Source organism: Diadema antillarum, unplaced genomic scaffold (genome assembly GCF_040938485.1).
Source record: "Diadema antillarum isolate AM-2024a unplaced genomic scaffold, OU_Dant_1.0 seq00000686_RagTag, whole genome shotgun sequence".
NCBI classification, from domain to species: domain Eukaryota; kingdom Metazoa; phylum Echinodermata; class Echinoidea; order Diadematoida; family Diadematidae; genus Diadema; species Diadema antillarum.
The window spans coordinates 257,500-277,058 of NW_027271591.1; the positions used below are offsets into that span (position 1 = coordinate 257,500).

The 19,559-nt window shown below is 40.4% G+C and overlaps 2 protein-coding genes across 2 annotated transcripts; one reads left to right on the plus strand and one right to left on the minus strand.

Moving 5' to 3' along the window:
• Window positions 1-422: 422 nt before the first annotated feature.
• LOC139737223 (uncharacterized) lies at window positions 423-9,428 on the minus strand. Its single transcript, XM_071647898.1, has 7 exons — window positions 9,371-9,428; window positions 8,581-8,654; window positions 7,594-7,725; window positions 6,251-6,335; window positions 4,244-4,349; window positions 3,442-3,565; window positions 423-1,991 (listed from the first exon to the last, which is right to left on the minus strand). The coding sequence occupies exons 1-7, from the start codon at window positions 9,426-9,428 to the stop codon at window positions 1,377-1,379; spliced, it is 1,194 nt and encodes a 397-aa protein (XP_071503999.1). The 3' UTR covers window positions 423-1,376.
• A 2,161-nt stretch (window positions 9,429-11,589) lies between these two features.
• LOC139737224 (5-cytosine rRNA methyltransferase NSUN4-like) lies at window positions 11,590-19,101 on the plus strand. The gene is made up of 5 exons (XM_071647899.1): window positions 11,590-11,769; window positions 12,932-13,742; window positions 14,736-14,896; window positions 16,343-16,467; window positions 18,731-19,101. The coding sequence occupies exons 1-5, from the start codon at window positions 11,590-11,592 to the stop codon at window positions 19,002-19,004; spliced, it is 1,551 nt and encodes a 516-aa protein (XP_071504000.1). The 3' UTR covers window positions 19,005-19,101.
• The last annotated feature ends 458 nt before the right edge of the window (window positions 19,102-19,559 follow it).

Consider the following 19,559-nt stretch of genomic DNA (forward strand, 5'->3'; position numbering starts at 1 on the left):
CAAAACACATACACCTATGATTTTTTTATTGATGGTGAAATTGTTTGAAAATGTATCACATTTAATGAGCTTGATGTTTCTCTAGAAGTTACAGAAAAGAGAAAGCAATTTTCTTTTTCTATACACAAAAGTCGTAGCTGCATTACAAATTAAAAAGACCTGCAACATATCCTTCTCATGAGAGTTCATGTGCATTGCATTGCACGTCCTATTTAAAGATTTGTTTATCATGTACAATGCACTCGGCCCCAAGGATAGGTATAGCCCCCCAGTCACATTTCTGAACTGCTAAAACTTAGAGTGTGCAAGCATACCCACAACCTTCAATGCTTCCAAAATACATCACGACTGCAAATACCATCACATCAAACAAACAGAAAAACAAAAAACTGAAGGAGACTGCAGAGTTGCCGTGGAATAATCAGATTAAAGGGCATCTTCAGATTAGAAATTCAACATACGTAGTTGAACACACTTAAATCAACAGTAAAAGTGTGCCTTTTCATTAGATATCTATAGTTCGCACTGAATATAAGGTACACCAGGAGCTCTTGCTGCGCAACAAAATATCTGTATAGTTCTTGTGCATTGGAAATTTGTGTACCTGATAGGATGTATAATTATGCAAGTACTAAGTATATCATCTCATCAGAGTTAAAAGACATGGGAAAAAGGGCTCATAAAAGTTGTACATGACCAGCAGTAAAGTTCTACAGAACAACATAATTCTTGTACGATGAAAAACAAACATTAAATGTATGCAACCTTATGCCAAAAGAAGGGGAATCACTGATACACTACTGACATCAGCCAGCCAGAAGTACAGTGGTTACAGTTTTGTACCATCATTTGCAACTTCCTTGAAAAGTTAGGATGATTCCCTTGTACAAGACATCATCCAGTTCATGCCATCGACACATGGGAGCATGTCCTCAAATATCACCTTTCAGGTATATTACAAGGATTGGATACAACAGAAAATACTGTATTAAAGAAGTGGAAGTGGTGTTACAAATAAATGTGTGCCTGGGCAGAATTTAAAAAGGACTGAAATAAAGATGCAGTACCGACACTTCAGTCTGGTAATACATTAAACTTTTTTCCTTTATTTGCCATTTAACGTTGTTCTTAAATATTACAAAATCTAGACAAAATCTGATAAAAGTGGAACAAGACTGGAGGATGGGCAAGGAGAAATAATAAGGAACACACATTATTTTATGGTGGTGTTTGGTGGAGAAAATAGGTAAAGCAGCACAAAATATATCAAGGAAGGTTTGTGCTAACTATTAAAGCTTATTCTTGGAAAAGTTGAGGTGTATTTGACTCTGAAAAAAAGTGTCTATTGGTAAACAGAAATTGCTATAAACTTGGTCTCATGTGAATTTGTACTCATACATGATGTAAAACCTCCGAAGAATGAGGATGATGATGATGAAGCTTAAGATGCTCATGGTGACGAGGGGGCAAAGTAGCCCCTCAACCCCTCGGTCCACTGGTCTAGCTCCGGAGGCAGGGGGCGAAGCCCTCTGACTTGCTGCCTGGGGAGCCGTACTAGTCCTGCTTGGGACATTAGTCCGCTGCCTCACAGCGTCTGAACTTGACGCACCACTCGAGGATTGTGATTGGCTGGTAGGCTGTGAGGCGAGACTCTGGCTGCCTCCGCCTGTTGTCTTGTTGCTTTCTTCGGTTTTGCTATCCGTGGGCGTCGATGGTGGTCCCTGCTGACTACTGCCCCTACCCGCTGTGTCTGCAGGAGCCTGAGTGGGTGGAACGTGAGGGGTGTAGTTTCCTAGGCCAAACGGGGCTTGCCCCTGGAGCATGAAGTTTGGTGGGAAAGGCACAAACGGTGGTTGCTGCGGCATGGCACCAGGCTGCTGGTTCAATGCGTTGAAGGGATTTGGCGGGAAAGGTGGCGGTGGCACGGGGTTGTTAGGCGGAGCTGCTTGAGTTGGCGAGGTAGAGCTCCCTTCAGATTTCTTCACTTCTTTCTGTAATGGTGAAATGTCGGGTATCATTTTCAGAACCAGCTTGATCACACAGATAAAAGGAAGATTACCTCTGCTCAGCAATATGTAATTTGTCAAAACCACAAATATCAATATATCAGTCAGTATAATAAAATCAGACAATAGGAAAGACAGAACTAACTACCCACATAAAGAAAACAAGCTGTTTCATCAAAAACTTGTTCGGGAGGGGGGGGGGGGGTGGACTGAAAAATAGCAGTCTTAGGGAGATTACGTGAAGAGTGCGAGTGCTGTATCATTATTGCTCAAATACTCTGTGCTTGAAAGCCCAACATTTGAAACTCTGGAAACATCTTCCACTCTGTTTGAGGAAACCCAGAAAACTCTTTATTCTCAATCACAAAAATGGTTTGAATTTATCAACACACTACATCTGGAATGTTAAATCATGATTGCTTGATTTATATTTTAAATCATAAGTCATGATATTCCCTAACCTAGTTCACAGCTATGAATGGATCCAGAGGGAATATTTGGCATCTGCAGTAACTCATCTCCCGGGAAGAGATTAAAGATAATATAAAGTTTGGGTACCTCAAAAGTTTCCCTGAGTTTCCTTGTCTTAGTTTGTGTTTCAGGTTAAAGTACCTTTCATATAACTAACACTGTGAGACTTACTCGCCCCAAAGTGCTCTCATGTCTTAGTAATCATATGCAATAATGGTTTCGTACAATACGTGTATATTGATTGTCGCGGTATCGCGTTGAGTCAAACTAACGGCTCGTTCAAATTTTTCAGAGCCCGCTCTGCTCTGGTACGAAACCATTATTGCATGAATACTAAGAGTGAGAGTATCTCATCCATGCATATGTGTGTGTGTGTGTGTGTGTGTGTGTGTGTGTGTGTGTATGTGTGTGTGCATGTGTGAGTGAGTGTATGGGGGGGGTCATAGGTAAAGGGGAGAAGAGCGAGTGACATGAATATTACAAAATCATTCTGACAAAGCCCTTGCCTCCCACACTACTCTATATGCCATATACTGTAAAAGCCATTATTTTCGCGTATACCGGTAGATATTTTCACGGATGAGGAGGTCACGAACATTTTTTAGCGAGATGTTGTTTTCGCGAATTGACACAGAGCCCATCATAAGCGCACTATTACCTTAGCGCATGATGACATTTTTGCGTGGTCTCAAATTTGCAGTCCAACTGTGATTTGCAAAATTAGCGAAAATAACAGCTTACACAGAATTTAGCGAGTCTAAATTTTCGCTAAGCGGGACTTAGAGATCGAGTGCATATATTCAAAATTGTGGAATACTGTACTGGACGGAGAAATGCATACGTGTGCAGCACATTCATGTCGGGATCAGAATCATTATTTTCGTGTTGTCTTTAATTTCGCGAATAGCACCAGACTCACAAAATTTGCGAAAATAAATTGCCAAATATTCGCCTCCCACAATACCTTAAACTGAATCTTTGCAGCCAGCTCAGCTGCTTCTCGTTGCATGGACGCCGATTTGGCTGTGACCGCTGGAAGAATGCTTCGATTCGGCGTCCCACATTTATCACACTTCCACTCCTGCGACCTGCAGAGTTAATGCCAATAGAATCAGATAAATGATAACATTGTGTGGAAGCACAATCACTACACTTTAAAATATCACCATTATATGGGATGAATGAGGGGCCCAGCATTATTTTGGTGACTAAATTGTGCTCTTAGTTTGTGTAGATGAATCTTATTCAGAATGCACGTATGATCAACCAGTGTTGATATATAGTTTGTTTGGAAAAGAGTCACAGAATTTGAACATCCTAATGATGACAACATCATTATTGATTTATCATCAAAAATTACTTTAAACCATTTACTTTGCTCTTTGTTTCACATCATCTTTCACATGATGATGATGAAGGAGAGCAAAATTCAGTCTTTTCTTTCTGTTTCTTACCCTCCATTTGCAGCTAAAATAATTGAAAGGAAACCTGACAGTAGTCATTGTTCTAGAACTGACTTTAAAGCCCAAGGTGTCAATAATCACAGTCACACTGGCAAAAGATCACAATCTTTAAGGTCTTGAAGTTTTGTTGGTGTGACTGCAAACTTCCAGAAACTTCTCATGAAACTTCTAGCAAAATTCCCCACTCAAACTAGAGACATTTCCCAGACCCCATCAATCTCCTCGATCTTTGGGCAGTGTGAATGCTAGTAACTGAAACTTTGTGAAATGGGGGGGGGGGGGGGGGGGGGGGCTGTAGCTTACTTTCTGGCTAGGACCTTGCGTTCATCTGGTGTGTAGTCCAGGGATCCAATGGCTCCTTCCCCCTTGGTTGGCATGAAGCCAATGATGGCTAGGAGAACTGTACGAACTGTGAGAAATTAGGAGAGAAAAAACAGGTTTGTACTTATACTCACTAGCATCCTAAGTGCCAACATTCCACCTGGAACTCAAAGCACCAAAAATGCCCCGCTGGCATTGGTAGCTGCCTTTGTGTCAGACATGATACTGTCTATGCTACTATTCTTGCGTACAGATACTTTCATGGATGAAGAGGTCACAGACATTTTCGTGAGATGTTGTTTTTTGGAATTAACACAGAGGTCTTCATAAGTGCACTATTGCTTTAATGACATTTTCACATGTTCTTAAATTTGCGGTCTAACAATGATTCGCTAAATTCATGAAAATTAAACAATTACAAAAATGACAGCTTATACAGTATTAAGTCATGTTTGGGTGTCGGATGGTAATGATTATTCCTGGTTGGAATGGTGCAAAAGCAACTGGGTTAGCACATATCATTTTGAATAATCATGTAGACTTAAAGGGGATGGCTAGTAACTGATCAGTGGGAATCAGTGGGAATGCTGAGGGATGATTGTTCCAATCCTTGTGGGATTCATTTAAGAGTACATTATATATCTACTGTTGTGTGAAAATTATTTGCTTCAGAACGCTCTCATATTCAAGTAATGTGCAGATTAATGCCCCGTCACTGACCAGGCATGCTAACCTGGAAACATTAAACTGCACATTACTTGAATATGAGACCATTCTGAAGCAAATAATTTTCACACAACAATAGATATATAATGTACTCTTAAATGAATCCCACAAGGATTGGAACAATCATCCTCCAGCATTCCCAGTGATTCCCACTGATCAGTTACTAGCCATCCCCTTTAACCCTATTCTAACTGGGGGGGGGGGGGTCAAATTGACCCCCCCCTCGACGTTTTGAGCCACGATTTTGCAACGCGCAAAGATTTTGCCGCGTCGTTTCACGACTTTTTAAATTGAAGTCTCCCGCATATTTTGAGACCAAATTTGCAACGTCCGGGTACACCGTTTTGAAGTTACGTAATGTTTTGCACATGCATGTCAACCAAAAAACAGGTCAAATTCATGATATCGTGTGCAAATCCAATGCAAATTGTGTTTTTTGGTTAAATTGATATAAATTAGATTATTTCAGCTTTTAACCATTGAAATTAATCAATTCTAGTGTAGATAAGCCTGAAAAAGTGCCTGCAACAAATTTTGGAAAAAAAAAATAGAAAAAAAAAGGGTCGAAAAAACAATAAAATACATAAGAAATTAACAAAACAATAAAAAACAAAAGAAATTGATATCGATTTTTTTCACGAAAATGGTTTGATGTGTCTTGAGGAATTCTGACACAAAAATTTAGCAATCCTCTAGTCTTTTTAATGGAGTTATAGGTGAAAATATGATTTCGTGCACAAATTTGCATAATTAATTTATTAAAAATAGAAAGGCAATAGTTTTCTATTGTATGACCATGTAATCTTGTAGTTGACATCCAGCTCTATCTTCACGCAAAATTTCGCCGCGATCGCGCGATCGGCGGCCGAGATCTGAAGGGGGGGTCAAATTGATCCCCCCCCTCAGTAAAAACGTGGTCTCAAATAGCCCAGTTAGACAATTTATGGCTTGCAATCATCTTGCCTTGGCACATACCAAATCCAGGATGCATTTACAACTGCATTCAGAATTTCTACTTGTCAGACCTGTCTTTTGCCGATTAACACCAAGATTACTCTGGTAACAATTATAGTGAGTACAATTCACAATACCATGCACGAAGAAGGTACGAGTTGAGGAAAGCCCATGGAACAGCCGCATTTTGATGTAATGCCATATGCCATGCTACACATTAGCACAGGTGAAGAGGTTGACTGTTATTTAAACGAGACTGTAGTCTCTATAAAATTGCCAACAGGCATGAGGCAAGAGGAGGGCACTCACTGCTCCATGATGGTTGCCAAGTTTCAGGATGGTGGCCAGAAATGGAGAGGCAGATCTTCGTTCCAACTTCAAACCTTCCCGTTGGCTAAATCAGAGAGAAACATACATAAATTGATGTCCTGAGATAAAGTCTGTATTCTGTTCTGGTAATTTTTCAGTCTTTTGAAACAAAGTCCAATATCACAAAGTACATACAAGTAATGACAGTATGACGATCTAGTCAACAGGTCCTTCACTGTATATCCAAATTTCATTCAAACATGGCATTTATTATCAGAATAGCACATACAGATACACTGTAGGTATCTAAATTTGGCTAAAACTATGAGAGTTCAGCACTGCTCATGCATTCCTTGGACCTATTTTTGACATTAAAAATTAGAGATCAGTTTCATCTAGTGCTTTAGGCATCTTCTGTTAGCTTCAAGACTGTAGAAAGGTTCATTAAATGCTAGAAATTATTCACTAAGAGAGTTAATGAAATGCCATATGCTCACGTATTAGCATGATGGTTATTTCAAGTGTCATAGAGCACTTTTTTATGTGAGACTCATAGACACCCCCACAATGCTTTGTAACAGAGGGCTGCTATGATGAACACTATAATGTGACAATTTCAGTGAGAGAATCCAAACTATGAAATCTTGCAAAAATGAAAGCAGGAAAAAAAAAGCTGGACATTGCAGAAAAGGCAAAGATGATATTTATCTGTATTGTGGTTGTCTTCTATACCTCATCTCATTGTATGTGTGTATCGTTATTAACCAAGTGGTCGAACAAAATCATAGTCATCAGTTTGTTATGCTACATTTACACCATGTTCCTGATGCCACAGGCCACAGCAGCCCTGTTTGCCCAAAACGTACAGTGCGCCGTGGGTAGATGGTACATTCTCCTGTTTTTCCCCCTCTGTATTCTAGTCTTGTTCGTTCCAGTCCTTGCTATGGTGAACATGTAGCTATCAGACGACGTTTTCACAGCGTCTGGTCAGGCAAGACTTCATAAAAATTTTTATCGCGTCGCACTATTGACCGCCTCTAAGTTTTTATTATGGCCTGTTACATTCTGTCACGTTTTGTTGCGCTCACCCCGTTTTTTCATGACCCAAGAGGTTTCTCATTGGCACCGAGACTGCCATGGCAAATTTTCTGACAATTTTAAAATCTGACCCAGCATCCACAGAAATCACGGCCTCTAAAATTTGCCCATCCCATGCCATGGCCTTGTCTAAAGTCTGTTCAGTTTTGTCCACGGTGGTCTGAAACGTGACTGCCTTGGCTGTCGGAAACATGGTGTAAAGTCATTGGAAAATATTGCATTCAACCTCTTTAAAAGACTCTTACTGTGAGAAGCATGATGCTCGGTGGCTTCATGGGGTATTCTGGTGGGAGAGTGATCCGTCCATGATACACGCCCCCAGCAAAATCTGATTCAGGTGGACCACGGACCGTAAAGTGCCACTCAAAGAGGTTGTCCTAAATTTTGAATGGACAAGAGAATACAAAGTAGGTGAAGCATCTCATAACAAGCAAACTGTCAGTATTTTTCTGTTGTTTCCTAACATTTTCTTTTCTCATCATAACATGCAACTACTGTGCCTTCTTGCATTTAGTGTTCAGTACCCTAGCTCTCTAGTCATCAGTTACAAGATTGCTCAAGATACTGTTACTTTCTGATACCTTAGAAGCATATGACTGTCTTGCATTATGTACAATGCATCTCTAATATTAATTCTTATCATATGGCACAATATTCAAAGCATATTGCTTTTTTCAGGTATAAATGTGTGATATACTGTACGTAGTTCCCTATTTTTGAAATATCAAATTATTTTGGCAAGCAATATCAAATGGCAAGACATGTATTGACACTTGTCCCACATCACACTGGGAGATGGGGTTATCTTTGGTATATACAGGTACCATACAATTGTACAAGAATTCACTGTAGATCTTGTCTTCTATATAACATCATGGAAATAGTTTTTACAATGTACTGTAAAAGTGGATATTTTTGAGCGGCTAATTTTTCATGCTTGGCCGGGTATGAAGAGTTTTGCATGTTTTTAATTCTGCAGAATCAAGACATCAACTGCTGGAACATATGGCACGTAAAAATATTCATGTGCTTTTATATTTGCACTAGCTTCTGATTGCGCAAAATGTGCAAAAATGTCAACATCGCAAAAATTTCCACTTTTACGATATGAAGGCACTTTTGTGAGAATATCTTTTTAAGCTCTTACATAGTATGTAATGAGTATGCATCGGAGAGACATACATCATCAAGCGTTTTAATGGCATTATCACATTTGCTAATGGTAAACTTACCTCTAGTGGCTGTGCAAAATATTGTTCTGTTGGTTCACTTAATTCCTGGGCCTCTTTCATGAGCCGCTTGACAGCTGTAGGGAAGAGAAAACACACCACAGAGCAATAAACACTGATTATAAACACGTATAGCATTGCACAGTATATGTATATTCATGCAGCTCCTGAACAATTCTTGGCATCATCTTACAACCCAGATTGAATCCCATTTACAATAAATATTGCATGACTGGAATGTCACAGTACAGTGTACCAGTATGTATTGCATTGCAAAAATATGCACAAATGTGCATCTTAATTTATAAGTTATATCCAAGTGTATTTCACGATGAAAAATGCTGATGCGTGATTATACTACACTCTATACACTACCTCCCACTCCCCCCCCCCCCCCCCCCCCCCCCCATCATCTTGGTCTCGGCTCTATTTTGACCCTTTATGCTGTATGTCACTCTTATGCCTTCTTCACTGTTTGCAGCCCTGTAGCCGTGATAGGACCCATGGTGGTGCAATGTGTACGTTGTATCCACAAAGATGCCAAGGTCAGAGAGTAGCTAAGCAAAGCGATGGGGTTTGTTTCCCCTTCCCTTAAGGCCAGCCATGAAGTGCAAAGCTTAGACAGCATTTCTAAGCTGCAGTCTGGTGTGTACGGTACCAAGAAGTGGTAAAGCATGTTACCCTTGATTCGACCATTTCCATGAATAGACCACTCTTACGAATATAAATGCCCTGAAATTTATCAATAAAAAATGGTGCAAATCAAGTGTGAAATTCAAACTATGCAACTAACTCCACACGTGTTCTGAAGAGCGCAACAGTGGGCCACGTCGCAGGACCCCGAAAATCATTGTCGTGACCCTCCCAGGTCAGCTCGCATAAGCAGTTCAACGGGTAAGTAACAGGTAAAGTAAAGTTGCATAGCAACAAATATAGACTTGTTTCATTCAAGTTTCGAAGTTACTAGTCTGTTTATCTGCATTGAATCTGTCAGTACAGCATGTACACAGGTACAGCCACGGTGGCAGCAGTTTCTGAGATAACTTGTGCATTTACGCGCTCTTTATATTTTGCATGCCATTGTGCTAGAATTTGCGATATCGCCACGGTTGGACCACAACTATTGTATAGACTGTGTAAACTGTAGCCCCGCCCTGCTATTCACCATCAAATAAATAAATGAGAAGAAAAAAAAAAAATGTCCCAAAATAAGACTTTTTTGGTGGTTGGAAATGATGCATCATGCATGTTTTTTTTTTCTGTTTCTGTTTCAGTTTCAGTTCCGTTGGTATACTCAATGCTCTCAGAATTAACTGTAGAACTGTTCTACTCCACGAACATTCTAATTTTATTTGTGACACAAATAAAATTAAAATGTTGGTGGAGTACAGTTTGTGTGTGTAATGTAGCTATTGTAGTGGGATTGGGTTTTTGGGGCAGACAGCCTTGACTTTCCCCCTCCTCTCTACTGTACTTTAAATTACGCCCTTAACCAGACCCAGACTGTCTACTCATGACTTTGATCCGACTGCGCGGTCACATGACTGACACCTTCAACCTCGTCAGGTGAATACGACTGCACGACTGCACCCCACCACATCGCCCCATGACCTTACTCCGGGGCTTGATGACTGGACTTGTGTGGCTGACGGATGTGGACGACAAACCCCCTCTAAAAATCGGTCAGCATCAGGAGCATTTAATACATAGGGCTTCAGGCCATCCAGAGCTACCAAGTCTCATGCATTGTGAGTGAGACTCAAGCATTTAGGGTCTGTCTCACGATCTCACGCATGGCACCCATTTTTCTCACGCATTGCCATTGGGAGCATACACACTTATGAAGCTTAAAGGATTAAAGTGAGAGATGCAATTGAAGGTATATTTCCCTTTTGTCTTTCAAAATAAGTAAAAGGTAGTCCCTTATAGTGTAAGTATGCACCAGCTTGCACCATTAAGAACTAAAAACTGAAAAAGCTCCCAACCGTGGGAGGGCGGACACCCCCTCCCCTCGCTCAGTCACTTCACTCCCTCGCTCACGGACATGTGCGCGCACCGAGATGCTGAGTCATGAAAATCTCACTCATAAAAATTTTTTGAACTTGGCATCTATGGGCCATCTCAAGTAAATTTACTGGCGAGTACTGAGGCGTGCGCGTACCGCCGTGTTCACTAAATTACTGAAGACGTGGAGCAAATCCATTATGTGTGAAGTGTGTGTGCGGATGTGCACGTGAGTGAGACGTGACTCTCGTGCATTAAATGCGTGAAACTTGGTCGGTGTGTTATCTAGCTTCGATTATAACACGTCCTGGCTGAACTGAGAGAAACGATCACTACCCACGAATACCACGAAACAGCAGCCGTTGTTGGCCGGTACGTATGTATGTATTATGGCCTACGTATATGTAGACTTCTAAAACGTACTAGTAACGTTAGACTACATGTACAATTACAAACGAGGAAGCACATCATACGTACTTCTCAATATGTGGGACTACATTACAATTCCACTTGTTTTCTTCAAAATCCCGTGTCTGAATATTAATATGCGTGTAAGTATGACGCAAATAAAACTCACCGGGACTTCTTCTTGAATATGTTGTATGCATGGCTGCTGATTCTATCACAAATCACTCGAGTGTCTCGGGGCTAGAAAACATTTCAGGGCAATAATGCGACGTGGCGTTCGCTCGTAATTCGTCTACAGCTGTAAGGCCACATAAACTTGTGTGAGCGTAACTTTCTGTAGCCAAGCCTGATTGGTCAAAGTTTTACGATAGATATTCAACTGTCCAATCATAAAATAGTTTACTAAACGCGATGTGTCCTCTCAGCAGATCGGTACTTGTTCTGTGAGAACGTCAACAAATACACGTGCTTGTCGATCACTAGGTAGCTCGTCTTTCCCTCAAGTTACAGGGTTGATATACGAACCATGCTACAAGATGTGAGATTGTTGAAAGGTAGTTATACACTTTCTAATGCTTGATGATGTTTACGATTCGCAATATGCATTTATTTGGGAATTCCAGCACTAATTGGTGGGCGCTCCTCTACCTCTGTCGCCAGCAGCACCTTCGCCGGCGTTTCCCCGCTTGCTCTCCAGCAGCTACTCGCTATCGGGGCCGGGGAAGTACCACGCTGGGGCACACGACATGCTGTCGAGGCAAGAAAACAAGAGCCAAATTGGTGAGATGAATTAAGCCAAGATGAAAAACGCCACCAATCATATTTAGAGATAAAGATTTATGTTGTAGCAGTGAACATTCCAACACCTACTGACTGTAGCCTCGCCTACTTCGGGTTCAATAGCCTACTTGTGAAATAAACCAGCAAATTATAAAAGCACAGATGTACTGTACTCATCAGATACTACTACACTACAATGTAGTTCAAGCCTTGGCTTCAGCACTGTTCAGGCTTCAGGCCCCTGGGCTTCCCTTTAAGCTAAGTTTAAGGTTATGTACAAATTGAATAATTTCACTTTCTTGCTTTGTTGATGTGTTCTTTTTAATTAGATGAACTTTTTGGTTATCACTGGCAGCATATATATTCACATAAGTGCTATATGGGAGGGCTTAATTCTCTCTTCCATCCACTTTTTTGATAACTCCAAAAATCTCCCCATTTACTTTGTCATTGGCCAAGATACACTGCACTCATCTTACCAAGGAGGTACTACTAGGCCAGGCAAGCCTACACAATAGTTCAAAAGAAGTTGCTGAAGAACCATTCGGTCTAAATCGAGCCAATACTGCATGGGGATAACCCGCAACTCACTTGAAGTGTTTGAGATATAAAGAAATGCAATCGCTGTAGTGTGATCTCTTGCAGTTTGCCACATACATGTACACTGTATACAATAGATCACAGTTACAACTTGTAGTAGTGATGATGATGATGATGATGATAATAGGACTTAATGATAATAATAATGATATTATTATTATTATTATTATTATTACTATTATTGTTGTTATTGTTGTTATTATTGTTGTTGTTATTATTATTATTGTTATTATTATTATTATCAGTAGTAGTAGTAGTAGTAGTAATAGTAGGAGTGGTATCTATAATTCAGCCAAGCAAAACATCACAACTAGGGCCTACAGTTACATAAACACTTGTTCCTTTAAACCTTTATCTCTATTAGCATAGCCTTCAAAAAATATTTAGAGTACCGGTTCATCTGCACAAAATGTTTGGGAAAAATAGTGCTCATTACAGATTGTTTGTCAATTTTGAAATTTCTTGAAGAGTGTCACTGTTCAAAAAAAAGAAGACCGTATGCAAACAAAAACAGAGCAGTGAAAACTTCAACTTTGTCTTGCTGTATTCATGTGACTGACAGGTCTACGGAAAGCGCAAGAATGACCCCACAGAACTGGCCCTGAAGCACTTTGATCAGAACTACAGGCCTATCTTTGGAGAACAGTGGCCGTCCGTTCGCTTAGGGCTCTTGTCCATGCCAAAGTATGGTGCTCTGCTCAACAACTACAGTGATACCGACTATACGGTGGAGAAGTTGCACTCTCTGGGCTTGGAAGACTTTGTCCAGCCATGTGTGGAGTCCACGATTGCTCACATACATCAGCGCAAAAAGGAAGCAAATGACATGGATGAAGAATATGAAGCCAGTGCCTTACCAAGACAGTTAGGGGATGAAAGGGAGGTACGAAATTATGATGTTGCTGCAAGTGACGTCCAGGAGAGAGAAATTATAGGGTTAGCCGAGGAGGAAGATGCAGATGATCTTGATGTAGAGGAAAGGAGACCAGAGGCTGCTTTGAAGCCCTGGTGGGAGGACAAGTACATAGTTGCCCCAGGTTACGAGCACCGCATGGAACTCATCCATCAGATGGAGATGGAGGAGCGAGGGGGAGAGGAGGTGATGGGTGGGGCTCCGCCCATCATTGACCTGGACAGTGTCGACATCAAGGTCAGTCCTCACTTACGATGCTTCCTGCACAGGGACGACCCAGCAGCGAGACTTCCACCGGCGAAGAAATGTGCATACTCTCAGCAGCTCCAGTACTACATCATGGATGCGGCTTCGGTGCTTCCCATAGTGGCGATGGGCATCATGCCAGACGACGTCGTGCTTGATTTGTGTGCTGCCCCTGGTGGGAAGTCCTTAGCCATTCTGCAGACCATGCTGGTTGGTAAGTTTCAAAATATTACTTCTGCCTTCTTGTATGACTTTTCGTATGATGTACAGTACCCTCCGCATAATCGGGTAGGCTCGGGCAGAGCGTTTCTTACCCGATTATATGCGGATTCTGATTAACAAAAGAATACGTCTAATTCACAATTGACACACTCAGTGTGTATCTACATGCAAAGTACACTGCACCAAACACCTACACTGTATGCTTAAGACGCGTGCTGGCACGGCACATTATACATAACGTGTACTTACTCAGTCAAGAGCAATAATTTACACTCTTTTTATGGACAAATATGTCTTCAGAAAACTTTGTCGTTTGACTATAAACTCCTCGCTAACACGCAGGCGTTTGCGTGCACAAGTTATGCCGAATGTCAGGTTATTTTTCGAGAAGTGACTGGGAAAAAGCAAAATTACTGGTATGGAGCTGGTGTATGGCCTGTTTTTCCTTTTTCATTTTTTTTTTCTAAAAACTTCTCGTATTGTGAATGTTGCTGCGGAGCAAGGGAGAAGCGCAAGTGTGTTCAACTCCTGTCTGTCTATGCAGTTGTGAGTGCCAGCTATATGTGTAATGTTCGTTTATATGTGTCAAATCGGTACAAGGTGTACTGGTACATGTGTTTCAATGTTTAATCACTCCCCAATTGATCTGTCTTCTTTGCAAATTAAGCAGCGAAGGCGAGTAGCCGTGGAAAATTTGACATTCATGATTTCTTGAAGTGTTTTATCTGCTATAAACTGGGTAGAAATTAGATAGGAAGAAAATTATTTACCCATTTATGCGGAGAGGCAACCCGATTATCAGGTAATTTTAGTGTGCATTGGAACTGATTTGGACATTACTACCCAATTAAACGGAGTACACGTTTAAGCGATACCCGATTACGCGGAGAGTGCTGTATAATGTTCTTGAATGTGAACAGGCTCTACCAGCATTAAATGGTTGATCTGTGATGTCTTACTCTTGGACAATGCTTTACATGTACAGGGAGTCTGACAGCGAATGAGAAAGTGTCGTCAAGAAGACGGCGGCTGCAAGAAGTGTTTGGTCTCTATCTTCCGAGGACGGTGACAGCCGGCGGGGCGGTCAATATTGCAGGTGAAGATGGCTGCGAATGGGGAAAGATGGAACCTGCTGGCTATGACAAGGTAATCATGACCTATTGAAAACCAACTGTGATAGGGAGTAATCTTACTTATTTACTTACTGTAAAATGAGGAATGTTCGCGTGCATTTTAATTTCGCAAATTTCGTGAGAGCCAAGATTCGCGAAATTAAAATGCACGCGAAAGTTCTTGTCTACACTATATGCATTGCATATTAGAGGCAAGTTGCAAAAATTTCATGCCACATAAAAGGCTGTCAGCTCCAATTTGCGAAAATATCATGCTGCGAAAATGTTGTGTTTTACAATAATTACTTTACTTTTGCTTTTATTTTGATGGCTTCCCTTCTAAAGGCTACAATAGGGGATCACAACCCTGATCCATTTTCATCCCCAAAAGGGGCATCTCTAAGAATCTGAAACAAGTGTATATGTATGGTTGGCCGCCTGAATTTGCGGGGGGGGGGGGGGGGGGGGGGGGGGGGTCGTAGGGTCCCAATGAATTCATTTAAAAGTTAATGATAAGATATCATCTAATTATGTCCCTGGTATCATGTGCTCTGCTCTGGTATATTTTTTGATCATACATTGCACATTGCACTATTCATCGTTTTTGGTGTTTCATGTGGTAGCGTAAGCGAAATTTATCCTGTATTTTTCCTTTTGTTGTTCATATTTGTTTTTGTTTGTTTCTGTGTTAGTCACAGACTTTCAAAATGCTTCTTAATTTTCACTTACAATTAAATCTTTACAAGCTGGTTTAGAAGATTAAAGTTCCTGTTTCTCTCAACAGGATTTCAAGATTACTACAATCTCAGTAGCAAAATTCCTAAAGGACCTGATAGGCATTTTGTCCAGGGTAGCCTCTTGCAGTCAAAGAGCTCTGTCTCCTGACACAGGGGCATGAAAGCATCATTATTTGATACATTGTCAGATGCCTACTGAATTGATTTTATTTGGTACTTGAATCAAGTTACAGTTGTAGCTTTATGATTCTAACAATATAATTAATGAAGCAAAACATTGCTAAGGCAACAAGCCCTTGTATCTACAAACTGTCAAATGTTTAAGAGAGCAAAAACAAACAAACAAACATGGTGGCCAGAGCACTATGTCAAATGGCATAACCTTTCCTATGACATGCTGTTGTGGCTTCATTTTGGGGGTATGATAGCTACGATTTGGACTGGACATCACTACAACTAACTGATTAATCCAAAAAAGAGTCTTTTTTCACCAAAATTTGATAAACAAGGTTTTGTCACCCCAGCAACAAGAAATGTGTGTAGGTGTGTGTGTTGAGATGGGAGGATGTTAGCTTTTTCTGCTATGCTTTTTAATGCTTTTGTGATGACATGTCATTATTTATGAAGTGCCTACAAGTCACACAGGGCCTCTGCATTTTTCGCATGCAGATACCATGATATACTTATTGTTTTATCGATTATGCACAACACCCTGTAACCTATTTGTTGTTGTATATGTTCAGGTGCTTGTGGATGTGCCATGCACCACAGATCGGGTATCAGCGTCAGTGGGCGACAACAATATTTTTGGTGTCAGGCGATCAAGAGAGAGACTGAGCCTCCCAAAGCTACAGACAGAGTTACTATGGTTAGTATTAGAGTTTGTCTTATTTACATCATAGTTATTACCTACATAGGAAGAAGGAGGTTAAGGGATCATTGGCGTTGGTTTGTCTGTTTTCAAAATAACTCAAAAAAATTATTTACGGATTAAAGGGACCGTACAGTACTGGTTGAGGTGGGGATTCATGTTTTGAACAATTTTAAGTGAGATAATGAGAAACCTCTTATGAAATCGAGCATGTAATTTGAAGAAGGATTCAATGTTTATTTGATGAAAATCGTTTTTCAAATGGCTGAGATATCCAAAAAAGGGATAATAATGAAAGGCGACAGGCCACAACTTTATTAGGATCTCTTTGTTTCATCTTGTTTTTGGATATCTCGGCCATTTCAAAACCGATTTTCATCAAATAAACTTTTGATACCCCTTAGAATTGCATGCTCTTTGACATCTCATAGAGTGGTTTCTGAATATCTTGCAAAATGTTAAAAGCTAAATCCTCACCTCAACCAGAACTGTACACACCCTTTAAAATGAAACTTGCATAAAAGGTTGATGTTGACACATGGAACACCTTATTCCGTTTTGGTAGTGATCCAGGAAATTGTATGAATTTTTGAAGGATTTTTCATCTTTTGGTGCAAGGTCAACGAAGTTGGGGTTCAAGCTGTGCTTACTGGAGGTTTACATATTATGTGCACTAAAGCGTGTGCTCTGCTCCGGCAAGGAGCCATGCAATGATGTAAACAAAAGGCTTCTATTTTGGAAATGAGTTGCTGGCTGTGTGGTGGTCTATGCTCTCCGAGCACTTTTCTATTTAAGGTGCAATGTGCAAAAGTGCTTCAGTGCACTGCAGCATCAAGTATGAAAATACATGTGATGGTGAAGAAGGGTGCCTGAAGCTAACAGCAAAAGGGCCCTTGATATTGAAAGAAATGACAAGATTTCCAAAATTTTTGAAATAATCATGTTGCAACTAATGAAACTTGATAATTTTCATATAAGGTAAATGCATCTGCATTAATCTATAGGGATGTACAGATGCTCCATGTTCATGGGGAATACAGGAGCTTAATCTTATTTAGCCTCTCTCAATATGACTCTTATCATTGTACTTTACTGGGAATTTAGAACAATGGTGGCAAATGTTTGCTACGAAGACGATCCTAAGCCAAAGCCTCAAAACTGCTCCGAGGCTGACCCATGGTGTGTAAAAGTTCATGTGTGAATAGAAGCCTCAGAGATTACATGGATAACGCATTTTCAAGTGGCCTTGAACCAACTCTGGAAAGGCATCCGTAAGGGGTCCTCTACCCTAACAATGGACGACCTCTGTCCCCAGCTTGATCGCATCGCTCTTTCTTCAACAACATATCTCTCCAAATTTCTATCTCTTTTCTTACAAACCTTTGTCTGAGCCGCGTCATTTTACCAATCCAGTTTGCAGTATTTATATACCATCAGGTCCGTCTCCAGACAGGGCCATATTGTCTCCTTTTTATTGATTGGTCAGCTTGTGGAATTCTGCTAACCACATGTTCCGATAATTTGGCCCACTATGCATTACTAAAACACCATCCAAGATACTTTTCAGGTCAGCTGAACTTCCATTTTAGAGCTTCTGCAATGTCTGTAAATGTGTTATGCATGTGCATTTGTAAATGTTCTACACAATACCCATGACCATGTTGGCAAGTTAGTGGTTTGACGCATGTTACCTCTTCTCTTTGATGGAATCCTGGATAATGAATCAAGTACAGCTGTATTCAAAGACAATTTTTAGTCGCATTATATGGTACCTTTAAAAGAATGTGTGCAAGGGAAACTTAATTATGATAATTCATCAGAACAGAACGAATTGATTACAATCCAACCAGATTTATTGATAGTCTTGGGGAAAAAAAAATGTGCATTTGAATCTTAATTATGATAATGCATCAGAACAGAATTAATTGGTTACAATCCAACCGGATTTATTGACAATTTTGAAATCATTACAGACTTACGGCCATAACAATGGTAAACCCATTGATTTTTTTTCGTGACCATTTTCAAGAACTGCATTGTCCCTCAGTATCTCTTCTAAAGTAACATGGGATGGTGTAAACTGAATGAGTAAAAACTTGACATGCTAGAGTTCATTGCATATTAACTATTCTTTTGCCTGTGCGGTTTCTGCCAAGGTTATTTTTGTTTCTTTTCTTCTTTTTTTTTTTCTTTTTAACTGCTTGTCAGTCGTTCATCTCACACTCTTTGGCCATCCTTTCTTGTTCTTTGTGCTTCACAGTGCTGGCCTTGAAGCTGTCAAACCTGGAGGGACGGTAGTGTATTCAACCTGTACAATATCCCCCCTCCAGAACGATGGAGTGGTCCAGAGTGCAGTGACGAAGTGCCAAGAGGAACTAGACATTGGGGTGTCTGTCGTCGACCTTTCACCCATGGCGGTGGGCTTCAGTGATGTGTTCAACCTCACGGGCTGCCGCTATGGTCAGCTTGTGCTGCCAAATATCCTGGGAAATTATGGGCCCATGTACTTTGCCAGACTTCTGAGGACTTCTTGAGTGAAGAAACAACTACAGCACACAAACAAACAATAGAAAACAAAAGGAAAAAATAAACAAAGAGGAAAGTTTGAGCATAATCCTCCCTTTAGCAAGATACCAGAGAAAGAAAGGGACTGTAGAAATTCATGATGTATTATGAACACACTTCTTGGTAAAAATGAACAAAATGATACTGGTGGATCAAGGACTGATTGTTATATTCTCATAGTAGTCATCTCGTCATAGTTCGTTCAAGATATTTGAACTGTTCGCCTTAGGTAAACCACCATGAAGGCAAAGAATGATGCTCAGGTGAGAAATGGACCTGCAGGCTCTTGCTTTTTATCTCCTGTCAAAGCCAGTACAGTGGACTCCCATTATAAAGAAGTCCTTGGGACCTGCAGTTTTCTTTTGTTATATCTAAATTTCGTTATAACCGCACAAATAAACACTAAAAAAACCTAGAGCCGATAATTTTGCAACCTGGATTTTTATTTCATTGTAACATGAATTTTGTCATAACGGTGTTCACTATAATGGGAGTGTGCTGTATAACAAGATGAGTAATATTCA